This window comes from Camelus ferus, chromosome 2, assembly GCF_009834535.1.
Source record: "Camelus ferus isolate YT-003-E chromosome 2, BCGSAC_Cfer_1.0, whole genome shotgun sequence".
Lineage (NCBI taxonomy): Eukaryota > Metazoa > Chordata > Mammalia > Artiodactyla > Camelidae > Camelus > Camelus ferus.
The window spans coordinates 72,017,290-72,030,960 of NC_045697.1; the positions used below are offsets into that span (position 1 = coordinate 72,017,290).

The 13,671-nt window shown below is 41.5% G+C and overlaps 1 protein-coding gene across 3 annotated transcripts in view; it reads right to left on the reverse strand.

Moving 5' to 3' along the window:
- Window positions 1-12,049, reverse strand: part of SLC39A8 (solute carrier family 39 member 8) — a 66,546-nt gene extending 54,497 nt beyond the window's left edge. The window contains exons 1-2 of one of the 3 annotated variants that reach the window (XM_032460745.1): window positions 11,930-12,049; window positions 10,690-11,165 (exon numbers count right to left, since the gene is read on the reverse strand). In XM_032460745.1, coding sequence (XP_032316636.1) covers window positions 10,690-10,908 — 219 coding nt within the window. In that variant the 5' untranslated portion in view covers window positions 10,909-11,165; window positions 11,930-12,049. Of the gene's footprint in view, window positions 1-10,689; window positions 11,166-11,606; window positions 11,769-11,929 lie in introns of those variants that run through there. The other 2 variants (XM_006188019.3, XM_032460740.1) reach the window with 2 other exon arrangements.
- Window positions 12,050-13,671: the final 1,622 nt, after the last annotated feature.

Consider the following 13,671-nt stretch of genomic DNA (forward strand, 5'->3'; position numbering starts at 1 on the left):
TGTTTCAAGTAGGATGTGTCAAAATTAACAGAGAGCTATGGCCTGAGAAGTGCCCACTGTATTTAGCAATGAGAAGGTTCTGGGTGACGTCCTGGAGAGCAATCTCAAGGAAGCAGTGGGGACAGAACCGAACCACAAGGTGTTGAGGAGTGTCCGGAAGGTGAGAAAATGGAATCGGATTCATACGTCTCCACAGCCCAGTTATATACAGAAAGCGCGGCACAAAGGCCATGGGCTGCTCAGGGGATTCGGAGCACAGGGGCTGCCCTAACAGCACCTGCCTAAAGCCAGCACGGTGGGGAAGAGCTGGGGACTCAAAACCGGAACAGCTGTTCTCTCAGACAAGACTGGGTACTTGGTGACTTCTGCCAAGTGACTTCGTTGTGCCTCAGTTTCTGGAGAAACTGATACATCCTAAGTCTCTCATAATGCTGTTTTCAGCATCAGATATCAGTGATCAGGTAATAGCTTCATAAGGTTGAAAAATAATGTGGGACTATCATGCTTTAGAGCCAGACCTGACTACTGAAGAGATAGCTGCAGCAGGGAAAATAATAATAATAATAATAATAATAATAATAATAATAATAATAATAATAATAATAATAATAATAATAATAATAATAATAATAATAATAGTCTTTTTTCCTTGTTTTACTGAAACAAGAGGAATCTCAGCAGAGAGCACCCTCCTGCTTCAAATGATTGTACGGTTCCCAGTGGCTTCAGGAAACTGGCATCAGTTTTACTCTGACATCCAGGCACCTGGATGATATAGGAGGCACTCGGCTTTCTGGAAAATAAACCAGGCCCTCCATGAGATGACATTCTTCAGCATGAAGAGCAACAGTAGAGAGGGTACAGGTGTTGAAATCTAGTCACCCTGGAGGGGAGCCCTCACCCTGCCACTTCTGAGCTCTGACTCCGAGTGAGGTGTTCGACCTAGCTGAGCCCAAATTTCCTCATGCATGCCTAGAGCACTTAGCCAAGGAAATTAAGAGAATGCACGGGACGGTATATAAGAAGGTACTGAGCACAACGCCTGGCACATGATAAGTACTCCGTAAACGTTAACTATCACTCCTATTAGGATGGGACCTGCTTCTCTGCTAGAGTGAAGGCTCTACCTGAACGTTTACTTAAATGGCATTCATCCCAAGATTAGGGACGGAGCCAGTGTCTAGACTTTCTCATTAATATGTGTAGGTAAAGTAACCAAAGAACGTACTGAGAACCCTGCTCCTAAAGAAAACTGTAAAGCATTGTGATTTCACATACAAACTCAAGTATCTGGAGTCCTCAACAGCTTGCATCCCTTAACAAAAGGATTTGTGTTTTCTAGTATATACATTCTATATATGTGTGTGTGTGTATGTATACACACACACACACACACATATATATATAAAAAGCAGGGTGTGTTACCTACCTCAGAGTCGGTACACTCACTTTACCATTCCCTCTCATCTGAAGTTCGGGCTGACTTCTCCTCCCCTGTCCCTGAAGAGACACATCCCTCACTCCCACAGTGAGAACAAAGTGGCCCCTGTTCTCTTACCTGCCTGCTACCCAAGGTCGGCTGAACGTGGGGGCCCCAGATTCTTTGGGCTTGTAAAACCCACACAGAGTTCCTGAGGTAAATCTAAATTTAAAACCACAATTACACCCATTTCTATAAGTATAATATGGACTTTCAACCATTCACATTTTGGTATTGATGTAAACTTTGGACAAAAACAATGAAAACAGAGCCAACCCCTAAGTACAGCCTCAGACGTTTTCCAGAGAAGAGGGAACGTTCATCATCCCAGTGCATACTGAAACACTCAGATTATTTCATTAGTCTCTGCACCAAAGGTTTACATTTTCAGGAATTTATGACTACTGCTTGATAAAAGGGAAGTAGAGGCAATTAGTAAAAGCTTTTCTCAGGATGTGAGTCACCATGGAAACTAGCATTGAAACCAAAGTCACTGGACTGATGTATTTCTCGCTGAATTTTTACTTCATTAATCCTTGCTGTCTTTTTATAGCAGCACTTTCCTCTAAGGTAACTGACTCTAAGGTGCTCAAGCCTCCAGTGAGAGAGAGTTTTGTTGAGGATAGTTAAGCTATTGTTAAGCCCTAACAACCAACAAAGTATCATAATGACGATAGTAACTATTCATTGAGCATGTAGTTTGAGCCAGATATGAAGCTAAGTATTTTACATGCATTGTCTTATTTTTCACTTACTACATGAAGTAATACAGATAATGGGTAAAAATTCCTTACTTGTTTGAGTTACTATATATAACGCACTAAATATGTAAGTGCCTGAAACACAGGGGATGCTCAGTAACAGTTATTGTTCATACTGTTTTTAGTTCACAACTATCCTATAAGTAAGGTTCATTTTTTTCAGTTCACAGATGTGAAAACTAAGGATTAAGGATGGTTCAAGCCACCTGCCTGTGATTGCCCAGCTAGTATGGGACAGACTTAGAATTTCAGCCCAGGTCTGTTTGACTCTGAGGCCAAACTGCTACCCATTACGTTGTGTTTTCTTAGAGACCTCAGAAGCCTACTGAACACATCACTGACAACTATATTATTTTTGAACTAGGTTCATAGAACCAGAGCCTTAGAGGCCTTATCAATGCTCACTTGGATGTTTTCTCTAAGTATTAAGTTATTTTTAAAAGGTCAAGGTATTAAAAATATTTGGACTTGGAAGGCATAATACTACTTTTCAGGTTAACACCTTTGATCTAGATTCACAGGTTTTTGTCTTTGTTCTCCTTAAACTTCAGGCCAAGGGAAACAACGGAGGAGCTTTGGAAGGAGACGGAAACCAAATTAAACAAGGCTCCTTCTGAAGACTCTCTATGTTCCCAAAACCCATTATCACAAGGGTAATTCAATGATAGTTTCATTTCTTTACAAAATACATCTCAAGACTCAGCAAACTCATTGGTCTCCTGAAACAGACACCTGGGAGTAGTTTGAGAATAAACTGACTTGTTTCAATTACGATCAGGAATCTACTGATACCTGGAGCTGGAAATGGGAACACCCTCAGAAAACTAGAAAACAGTTTCTTAGGTTGTCGAGAGCTTAGCAACATTCTTTAAATGATCCTAATGTCAACTGTGTGCACTTAGTAATATGTACAGTCCCTTGAGGAAATGCCACTCTGAATCCAAGTAACTGGCAAACTTTTATTACCAAACACGTTAAGCTGCCCTCACTACGGGGTTGCTTTTCTTTTCCCTGAGGAATGTCAATCTTTCTCAATCTTTCAGGCTTACTTTCCTTGCCTATTTACATTCCTGTTTTTCTCTTCTGACCCCTACTACTGCCAGAAGAAATGGGTAACATAGAGGATTCAAATGTATATTAAGTTTTTTCGATTGAAAAATAGTTGACTTACAATTTGTTAGTTTCTGGTGTAGAGCATAATGATTCAGTTATACATATATCTAGATTCCTTTTCATATTCGTTTCCATTATAGGTCATTACAAGGTATTAAATTTAGTTCCCTGCACTATACAGTAGAACCTTGTTATCAATTTCATATATAGTATATACAGAAGTATACAGAATCCTGAATACATATCCTAAATGTATACTAAATTTAAAGGAAAAAAACCTTAAACTACAGTTGTAGCTGAAAAGCAATAGGATTTTTTATGATGGGGAAATGAAGTTCCTGCCCGTCAGCATCTCCCAAAGTGGGCACCATCAGGAAACAGAAATACGGTGTGAAGCCGGGAAAGCACAGAAACTGCCAATCTCCCACTCAGCTACTCGACTTTGAACATCCCTAGAGAGAAATAAACATCTATCTCAGTTAAGGGGAAAAGTTTGCCTCTTCTTCTCCTGGTACCTGGGGAGAGAGCTCAAATTACCCCCTAGCAGCAATGACTTACTCAGAGTTAGTTATTCTGTCAGAGAAGAGCACCCCTGTTACCGTGCTCTGCCCACCTATTCTCCCTGCTCACTGCTTCAGCTCATTCCCCAGTGCCTATGCACAAACCTCCTTCTCCAGGCTTGTGCTGTCAGCAATGCAGTTGCTTCACAGGCATGAAAAGGGAGGACTTCCAGGATTAAGAGGTACAAATGATTATGTATAAAATAAGCTACAAGAATATACTATACAACACAGGGAAGAGAGCCAATATTTTATAATAACTATAAACCTTTAAAAACTGCAAATCACTATATTGTACACCTGTAACTTTTATAATATTGTACATCAACTATACTTCAATAAAAAAGAAAAACAATAGCTAATTAACATGTAAAAAAAAATCTACCAGAAAGAACATGGGGCAATTAAAAAAAAAAAAAAAAAAAGGAGGACTTACACTCTAGTCTGCCAGAAGAGAGTGAATTCATTGGCAGAATCCTTTTAGAGTAAAAAGGAGAACAGGACTGAAACTTTGAATACTAGACATGGGTATTTCTCCCATATCTGAAGTCTGTCCATAGGAAAAAGAACAATTTGATTAATATGCCTTTCTCCATGAAAACTTCTGAAACTCAGAATCAGGAAAACTATTGTTGCTGAAATATTTTCTCTGAGAAAAATTCAGTACATAAGAAAAATTAAAAGAAAACTTCAGTCTATAAAAGGGAATTCATGTAACCTACAGGAAAACCCAACTTGTAATCAATAGCACAGACACTTTTGGCACAAGTAGATGTTCAGCCAAGAAGTCTTTTACAAACTAAACCAAATAAGCAAAATTCTCCGAAAGGAGACTTGACTGATGGGTAACTCCTCCACGAGGTGTTTCCCAAAAGGCTTGCTTAGCCTTCTAACCAGTAACACGTGCTGTCACTGTATTTATCTGGCAGTTAATAGCCCTCAGCTTTATGATATGTCTTATAAGATTTGTTTCAGTCATTACTTAACTGCTGCAGTTTTGCCTTGCACACTTTTCACAAGTTTCCATCTTATTTCTTAATTCGATTATAATCTCTCTGAGGACAAGGACCTGTCATCGTCACTGTGCCTTCTGTAGTCTTAGCACTGTTCCCTTAACATAACTAAGCAATGGAGCCAGACAAGTGATTGACTGATGATTAGTAACTTCTACCCATAGTTCAAAATCTGCGGTAACAGTTGCCTTGCCTAGAGACAGTATGACTTTCTAAACTTTAATTCAAAAAGTCCACTACAGCACAGTGTTTAGGATTGCCTGAGGTTTGACCACTTATTGCATGATTTTGGTCTAGTTCCTTAATCTTTTGGCACCATATTCTTCTCTTGTGTAAAATTAATAATGGTATCTTTATCATAGGATTGTTATGATTTTGAAATGTGATAATACAAATAAATTGGTTGAGAGTTATGTGACATAGTAAAAGACCAATAAATCCTAGATATAATAATTTTTTAATTTTTAAAATTTTTTATTGAAGTATGGTCAGTTTACAATGTTTTGTCAATTTCTGGTGTACAGTGTAGTAGTTCAGTCATACATATGCCTACATATATTTGTTTTCACATTCTTTTTCATTATAGGTTATTACAAGGTATTGAATATAGTTTCTTGTTCTATATAATATCACTTATATGTGGACTCTAAAAAAATAGAACACACATGAACTTATTCACAAAACAGAAATAGATATAATTATTTTTGTCATGCACAAAAGAGCTCAAGTGATTCCTTGGAATGGCTAAAGATGCAAGTTTGGGAATTCAAGATAGAAAAAATGACGGGTCTGTTCTCATGTGGATCCCAATCATCCCTGGCATGGAAGCAAACTAAGCTCTTGACATCATAGTCAAATGAATTGTGAGTGTCTCTCATTTTCCCAAAACCTCTTGGAAACAATGACACACTGTACACGGTCAACTTAAATGAGAGTGATGTAATGGATCAGAATAGGTCTACTGTCTTGAAGGAAAAGCCACCAGGGACCACAGCACAACCTAGCCCTTCAGTCCTGCCCTTCCAAACAGTTCCTCACCTGAACAAGGAGGCTGGAAGATTTACCCCACCATTTCTCAGAACATAAAGGCAAAAAACCAAAACAAAAAAACAAACAAAAACAGAGAGAGAGAGAAGATGCTCTTTCTCTCCTCTGTCCATGGTCAGTGCTTCCAAAAACCTCCATCATCTAATCCACTATTACCCCCATCCCAGGAAGAAAGTACAATGGACAACAAGCTATGCATACATGTATGTAATGACCACACACACACACACACACACACACACACGCTCTTTGCTCGAGACCACTAGCCTGGCCCTCCATTGAAATAAGCCAAGAGTTACCGCCTCTCACTGGACCAGAAACGAATGAAAGGAAAAATCTAACAATAGCTAAATAACTACCACAAGCAAAAGACTGAAGCAGAAAATATCTTTTGTGGGGCTTTTGTGCCTACTCTTCAGTCATGCCTGCTCTTCCAGAAGAAGGCAGAGCCTTTATGCTACCTCTCAAGTCCAGATTCAAGCAATCATTACATCTCAAACAAACCACTGCAGTTTCCTCCTTAGCTCCAGTCTCGACCCACTCTGACACATTTCACTCTCTCACGCAGATGAATTTTCTAAAATACAAATCTGATCCCTTTCCACTTTTGTTTGAAATTCCTTAATCAGATATATCATTCTACTGCACATTATAGTTACATGTGCATATGTTATACGTCCACCTATAAACTGTAAAGTCATGTGAGGGACAAATCACCTTACTCAGATTAAACAATTCACACTCACTCATTTGAAAAATATATAATAAATACATGTTATGTACCAGGCACTATAGTAGCCCCTAGAGAGATGCATCAGACCATTCCCTTCAATTCGTTTAAAAGCGTGTAAGGGGGTTGGGGGCCATATAAACAGAAAATTGTAATACATATAAAATTACATATTATAATATAATTGCAATATGTAATATGTCGTGATTGCACAGGCACCAATTAATCTAGGATTACATAGAAGGGGCTCCTACTAAATCCTTGAGCAGACTAAGAAAGGATTCTCAGAAGAGGTAATGTCTAAACTGATACCTGAAGTGCAAGCAGGTGCATATGGAGAACCAGGAACAACAGGTGGTCCATTAGGACTGGAGTAGGAGCGAAGGATAAGGCTTGAGAAATATACAGGAACCAGATCAATAAAAGGCTTAAGCCACATTAAACTGTTTGAAGTTTATCTTGAAGGCATTTAATTGTTTTAATAAAAACTGGCCACTCTAATTAAAGTATAGTCGTTATTTGAAATATTTGTTGAAGTGAAGAGCTAAGTGTGATTAGCATAATAAAAAAAAGTTTCAGGAATTCAAAAAAAAGAGAAATCAGCAAATCAGTGCTGGTGGTGATGCCCCAGAAAGGTTTTATGGAGGAGTTTAGCTGGGCTTTTAAAAATTTAAGATTTTGATAGGGGGCTTCCAGGAAAAGTGGGACAGTCCAGTTGGAAACAGGAAGGGTGCAAGAAACATAATGAGGTAACAAGTGGTTGAGTAGAAGTATAAGGTGAATTCAGAGAAGAGTGAATAGTATTGTTTGACAAGTGCGAGGTCTGGACAGGTAGGTTGACATCCCAGGATCAACCCTGAGATGCAGGGCCTGAATGCCAGGCCCCAGATTTAGACTTCACCAGCCAAAAGACAATTCTAAAGGAGGAGGAGGTCTGGGGGAGGTCTGAAAGAAGAGAGGCATTCTCCAAGGACTCCTTTAGGAAAACTGAAAACAAACTGAAAGAGACTTAAAAACAAGGTTCAGGCAACCAGGTGATAGAAATGTGAAAGAAAAAAAAAGATATAGGAGATGTGCTGCAAGATACCTACTAAAAGAACAACAGGTTGGGTGACGGTGAGAAACAAAGGTTGCCTCCTGTGCCAACCTACCACACCCGCACCCACATCTCCAGCACCCCCACTAACCCTCTCCGGGAGACCAATTTATCTGAATGGGGGCATTTCCCGCAGCTTAATGTGATAACTTGGAGAATGAGGATCTTCCTTGTTATCAAGCTGTTTAACATATGGGTCTACACGGAAGAACTTGGAGATAAGGTGTTTTGAAGAGGAAATAAAGAGAGAAGAAAAAAAACACCTGGAGAATGATAAAGGAGCATATGAACAAACTAAGGGTGGCACTGAGCCCTTTCTTAAATCCCCTAAGTTAGTCGCCCAGGCTCTCCGCTCAGGGGGGCTTTCTTTTGTACTCTGGAAACGCCCTGCAATAGACCAGACTTACACCCAGTCTCGGGCCCCAGAGGCCCACTTGGCTAAAAGAGCTCCCTCCTCCCGCTTCTCCAGGCTGCCTCTTCTACCTGCGCTTTGTACCCTCAGAAACCATAAGAAGCAGAACAATAAACTCAATTATTCTGCTGTCTCCAGTTTGAACTCAGATCACCTTGCTCTCTCAAAGCAACAAGTTAACTTACTAGTACTTAGGCACACTGAAAAAATATTAGGAAACCTTCCAAAATTATCTAAATTTTGTAGTACCATAGTCTTATCACCTGGGAAAAGCTGACCTCAGCCTTCACGCAAAGGAATAATGTTATTTGTAAATAGACCTCATGGGAGATTCAATAAATGGCCCAGAGAAGTAAGTTCTATTTTTTCAAATGTTTTCAAAGTTAGAAAATCATATATATTATTACTCTATTTTGTTGTAGGTGAGGAAACTGAAGTTGTATTCTTTAAGATATGGAGATATTAATGGCCCTAAATTTTACTCCAGACTGGATGGTTTCCTGCTGGAGCAGATATAAATGCTAGCAAATTAATAGATTCTTCTGGAGTAGCATTTCATTTGACATCATTTAACCGACAATTGTTGTTTTAATCACGACGTTTTAAAACATCAAACGTTTGCTAAGTCTGATTAAGTGATAAATTTTCCTTGGCTTCCCTTTGTTTCCAAAGTAATTATGGACTTCTTCCCATCCTTTTTGATGCCCACAGAGGCCATAATAAAGGTAGTTAAATATAAAAACATAAGAATGAGAGACAAACATATAATTTACCTACTGAGGTATCCTACTTACTCATAAACTGGGAATCACATTGCTAATAAACAACCAATTTTCCTAAATAATTTAGGTGTATTTTCCAGTGTCTCTGCCAAGGTGTGGCTCAGAAGTCTTTTTTCCCCTTATAATTCATCAACAGTGCAAGATAAGGAGATAATTTAAGTCAAGACAATATGTGGGCTACAGATATGCAGCTGCAAGTCAAGTCCCCAAGCTTCTTTCCAAGCGTAGACTGCCCCTGCCTAGAAAGGCTTTCGTCAGCGTAGCTGTTTCCCCTCAGTTGAAGGGACTGCAACTAGACAGAAACTGCTTAGGAAGTTGTTTCTTTTATTTTATTTTCTAAAGTATCAATATATTATGGCGTCAGTACAGTTTTTCCAGCATATCATTTCCTAGACATTAAACCAACTGTAATGTCAGTCAGAACTGGATCTATAGTTAGTTAACTAAAGAACATGCCTAAGAGGACCACATGGCCCTTCTAGAGCCATATTCTATGCCATCAGAAACTTATACTTCTTGAATACTGTATGTTTTAATTGAGATAAGATATTTCTAACACAAAGAATGCCAAACTATAATGTTATTAGCAAAGAATGTATCTGGTTAAAGTTTCCCTAACTGTAATGTAAGGTCAGATACACTGGGAAATGCTTCATTTCCAACAATGGAGTATAATATTCAGCATTTCCCAAGCATCCTGGACCACGAAAACTTTTTGTAGCACAAACTAACATTGCCCAGAAGTGACTAAACAATAGGGAAAATACTGCATACTGCCATTCATCATCAGTTGTCAACGGCACAAAAGCAGAAGAAAAAAAAATCAAAGCACTGAGTTTTTAAAAGTAGAGAGGAGTTCTGGGAAGGATGCTGAAAGTACATTTTGCCTACTTCACAAAGAACTACCACAGAATATTCATTACAGAAGTAACTAGGGAATCTATAATATGATCATTTTTGGAGTTTATTGACAGATAAGATCTTAATTGCTCCTAGGTAACTCACAGCGGTCCTTAAATCCTAGGAATTACCAAATGCCTAGATAATTCTGTTTACATGTACTGAGATAGATTTTTTTTAATTTTGAGTGAATATTAAAATCAAACCCTTGACGTGACAGATGACTGAAAACTACGGCTCTAAACGCAGTTCGGCCACCAACAGGATGTGTGACATTGGCCTCAAGGTTCCCTTAGTCTCTCTATCTCTGTAAATAGGCCCTTCAGCCTAAATGCCTTCTGTAACGTACACCAGAAAAAAAAAAAAAAAAAAAAAACTACAGTATATCTCGTTGGCACCGAGTAACTGTTAACGAGGGTGGCATGTGAGCCTCTGTCTGCTGAGAAAACTTCAGTACACCATTCTTACCTAAAATGCATCTCTTAAAGTGCTTCCCGCCCTCAACTACTTCGTAAACTTTTCTATAAAATGTTATAATCACTAGCGTCTGGCCGCTCAGCTCATCAAGCATAAATCTGCGATTTCTGGCTCCCTCAACACCGCCAGCCCTTGAACCCTGCCTGACTAGAAAGCCGGGTCTAGTGAAAAGCAAGGACCACCAATCAGCTTCCGCCTCACACTTGAAAAACGTAACGAAATTCTTCCTCCTGCACTTCTCCCCCAATAAACAGCGTTCGTGTGCAAATGGACGTCTCCGGACACCCCGCGGGGAAGGGCGGCCTGCCCGAGCCTTACCTGGTTGAAGTGCAGCTGCCCGGGCTCCGGGGCGCCCTCCGCGTGGGCGGCTCCCAGCTGCTCCAACAGGCGCCCGAGCTGCGCCGCCGACAGGCTCCGGTTCGCGCCGAACACCCTCAGCACATCCTCGCTGAAGGCGAGCCCGGGCCCCGCCGCCGCCTCTCCGAGGCCGGCAGCCGCCAGCAGTAGGAGCCCAGCCACCGCCCGGCCCGGGGCCATCCTGGCCGGGGCTGCCCGTCGAGGGCCGGAAAAGGACTGGAGCACACAAGGGACGCGCCAGGCGCACCGGCGTGGGTGCCCAAGGACGCGCGGGTCAGGCGTCGGCGTCGGTCCGAGTCAGCGGTGGCGCGGTGCGCCCCTGGTCCTCCGCCGCCTTGGAAAGAGCAGCCGCCCGCGACCTGCCGGGCATTGAAGTGGCGGTGCAGCCGGGGGTGTGGAGCGATAGACAGAGAGGGCCCCCGGGCCTCCTGGAGAGCCTGAGATAAAGAGGACAAAGGGGGACAGAGATAAAGGCCACCGGGCCACCCGCTGGCCGGCCCCGGGAGCACTGTGAGGCCGGAGCCCTCGAACGCCCGGCCGGGCAAGGGGCCAACTGCCCCGGAGCCGGGTTTGCAAACGTCCCAGGATTAGCGTACAGAGTGATGACACATGCTCCTTCCGGATATGAAGCCCCAAACCACGCCACTTCTTAGGGAGAACTAAAACCTTACTGGCTGTAGAACCCCACCTCCTCTTCCTTTCTTTCTGCTGCATTCCCGCAGAGCAAACTTAGAAGGGGTGAGACGTGCAGTCCCCGAGGAGCTGCAGGAAATGGCCCTTTGGGGTCCTGAAGTTTGAGCGTCTAAACGAGACCCTTCCTTTCCCAGATCTCTTCTCTCAATTGGCAAGCTAGTGGGTTAGCTAGCCTGCTAACTAACCTCTCACCTCGCCTGTTTGTTTCTGCGTCTATGTCCACGTGAATCAGTCTCTCAATCTCTCTCTCTCTTTCTCTGTCTCTCTCTCAACACTATCTCTGGCAAATCCGCTGTGAAACTCCGAGATCCGGCCCGGCGCTCTTTACAGATAACAGGAGGAGGACCCTGTCCCCGCCTCCCTGCAGCACGTGGTGACACACTCCCCAGCCTGAACTACCGCGCGCGTCCACGCCGGGGCGCACAGCCGCTGGCCTTTGCTCTTGGCTCTCTCTGTGCCCTCCCACCCTCAGCCGAGCCGGCTCCCCACCCTCATCCCCAGGGGTTACCTGAATGCCACCTCCTTGTCGATATCCCTACCCTCCATTCTGGTCTGGTGGTCTCTTTGTTACCTTGTTGAAACCAGTTTCCTGAAATAGAGTCTGGAGCCCTTTGCATTGTCTAAGAGAATAGCAGGAATTGCTTTTTTGTCTTACTAGTCAGGAGAAAAAGGAAACCAAATCTGTAGCGTTGGTGGCAAGCTAACTGAGCCAGCACGGCTCAAGCTGGCCCTTCCTGACGCCACACAGGATATCCGCAGATCAGAATCAATGTTTGTTTGTTCAGATGAGGGTTCAAGAAAAGCTGACTTAGGTGTGTGGTCAACAAGTTTGTGCAAAGTGAATGCGGTGTTTAGGGGCAAAGGTTGTGTCTGGTGGCTGTTAACTGTCCAGAAACAAAGTGAAACCACGATTCACTGTTACAGGGCTAAAGACAAGAGGAATTCAAAGTTTTGTTCTTGGGTTACATGGGGTAGAGAGCACAGTCCCCTAAAACAGCACATTTTAAAAGAGACACTAAGTCCAGACAAGGGGCTGGGAAAGAATCTCATTTCCCATAAGGAACTGTGATGATGGAAGAAAGAGACAGGGAGAGAAAATTCCAGAAGGATGAGGCTCTAGGGGCACATAACTGAAGGGGTGTCATGTTAAGAGGGTTTAACTGTATTCTAACTACAGAGGGCAGAAAGTAGAAGTAACAAGGCAAAGTTACCAAGAGGAAGGTTTTTGCAGAAAGTAAGGCACAGCTGCTTTGGGAGGTAGTGATTTCCCCATGATTGAAGGTGATTCAAACCCATGGGTGTGTAGTAGAAGGATTCCTGTCTTCGAGAGAGATCAATAAACTGATCTTGATGGTGTGTGTATTTGTTTAAAAAAAAAAAAAGCAAACAGACTCACAGACATAGAAAATAAACTTATGGTTACTTAGGGGGAAAGGAGTAAGGAAGGGATAAACTGGGAGATCTGGATTTGCAGATACACACTACTGTATATAAAATAGATAAACAGCAAGGTCCTACTGTAGAGTACAGGGAGCCATATTCAATAGCTTGTAGTAACCTATAATGAAAAAGCATATGAAAACGAATATATGTATGTATATATATGACTGAAACATGCTGTACACCAGAAACTGACACAACATTGTGAACTGACTATACTTCAATTAATAAATCTATGTATTGTTGATATTAATTTACAAAATAATATTGGTGCAAAAAGGAGAAATATTTTACCCAAAGGCCAGAAGTAAGTTCATGTCACACTTAAGCTCTTAAATTACACAGTTGATGGGATCACTTCAAGATTTTTCTTGAGTTCTTAAATATGGTCTGTTGCCTGTTTTTCCTTTTGGCCCCAGAAACTCAAGATGATTCTTGGAAATCAATGAACATTCTAATGGTTCGTCTACACCCAACAAGCTGTACATTGCCAACTTGAACTGCAGTGTTGAGAAGTTGATAAGATATTTGACTTTCCACAAATGGTTAATGGATTTCAAGTAATACAAATTTTATATTGTAGATTTTTAAAATAAAATTTTATTTATCAGCCATTCGTGTATATATATTTTGCCAGTCCCTCAACCCCACAAGACAATAAATAGTAAAATAAATGATAATCAACCTGCTAGGAAACTTTACCAAAAACAGTTAACATAATGTAAGCACTCAATTAAAAGAGAGTATTCAGACAATTATAAGCTACTAACTACCAAATTGGTGAGGCCGGGTCTAAATCTCCACTCTGAT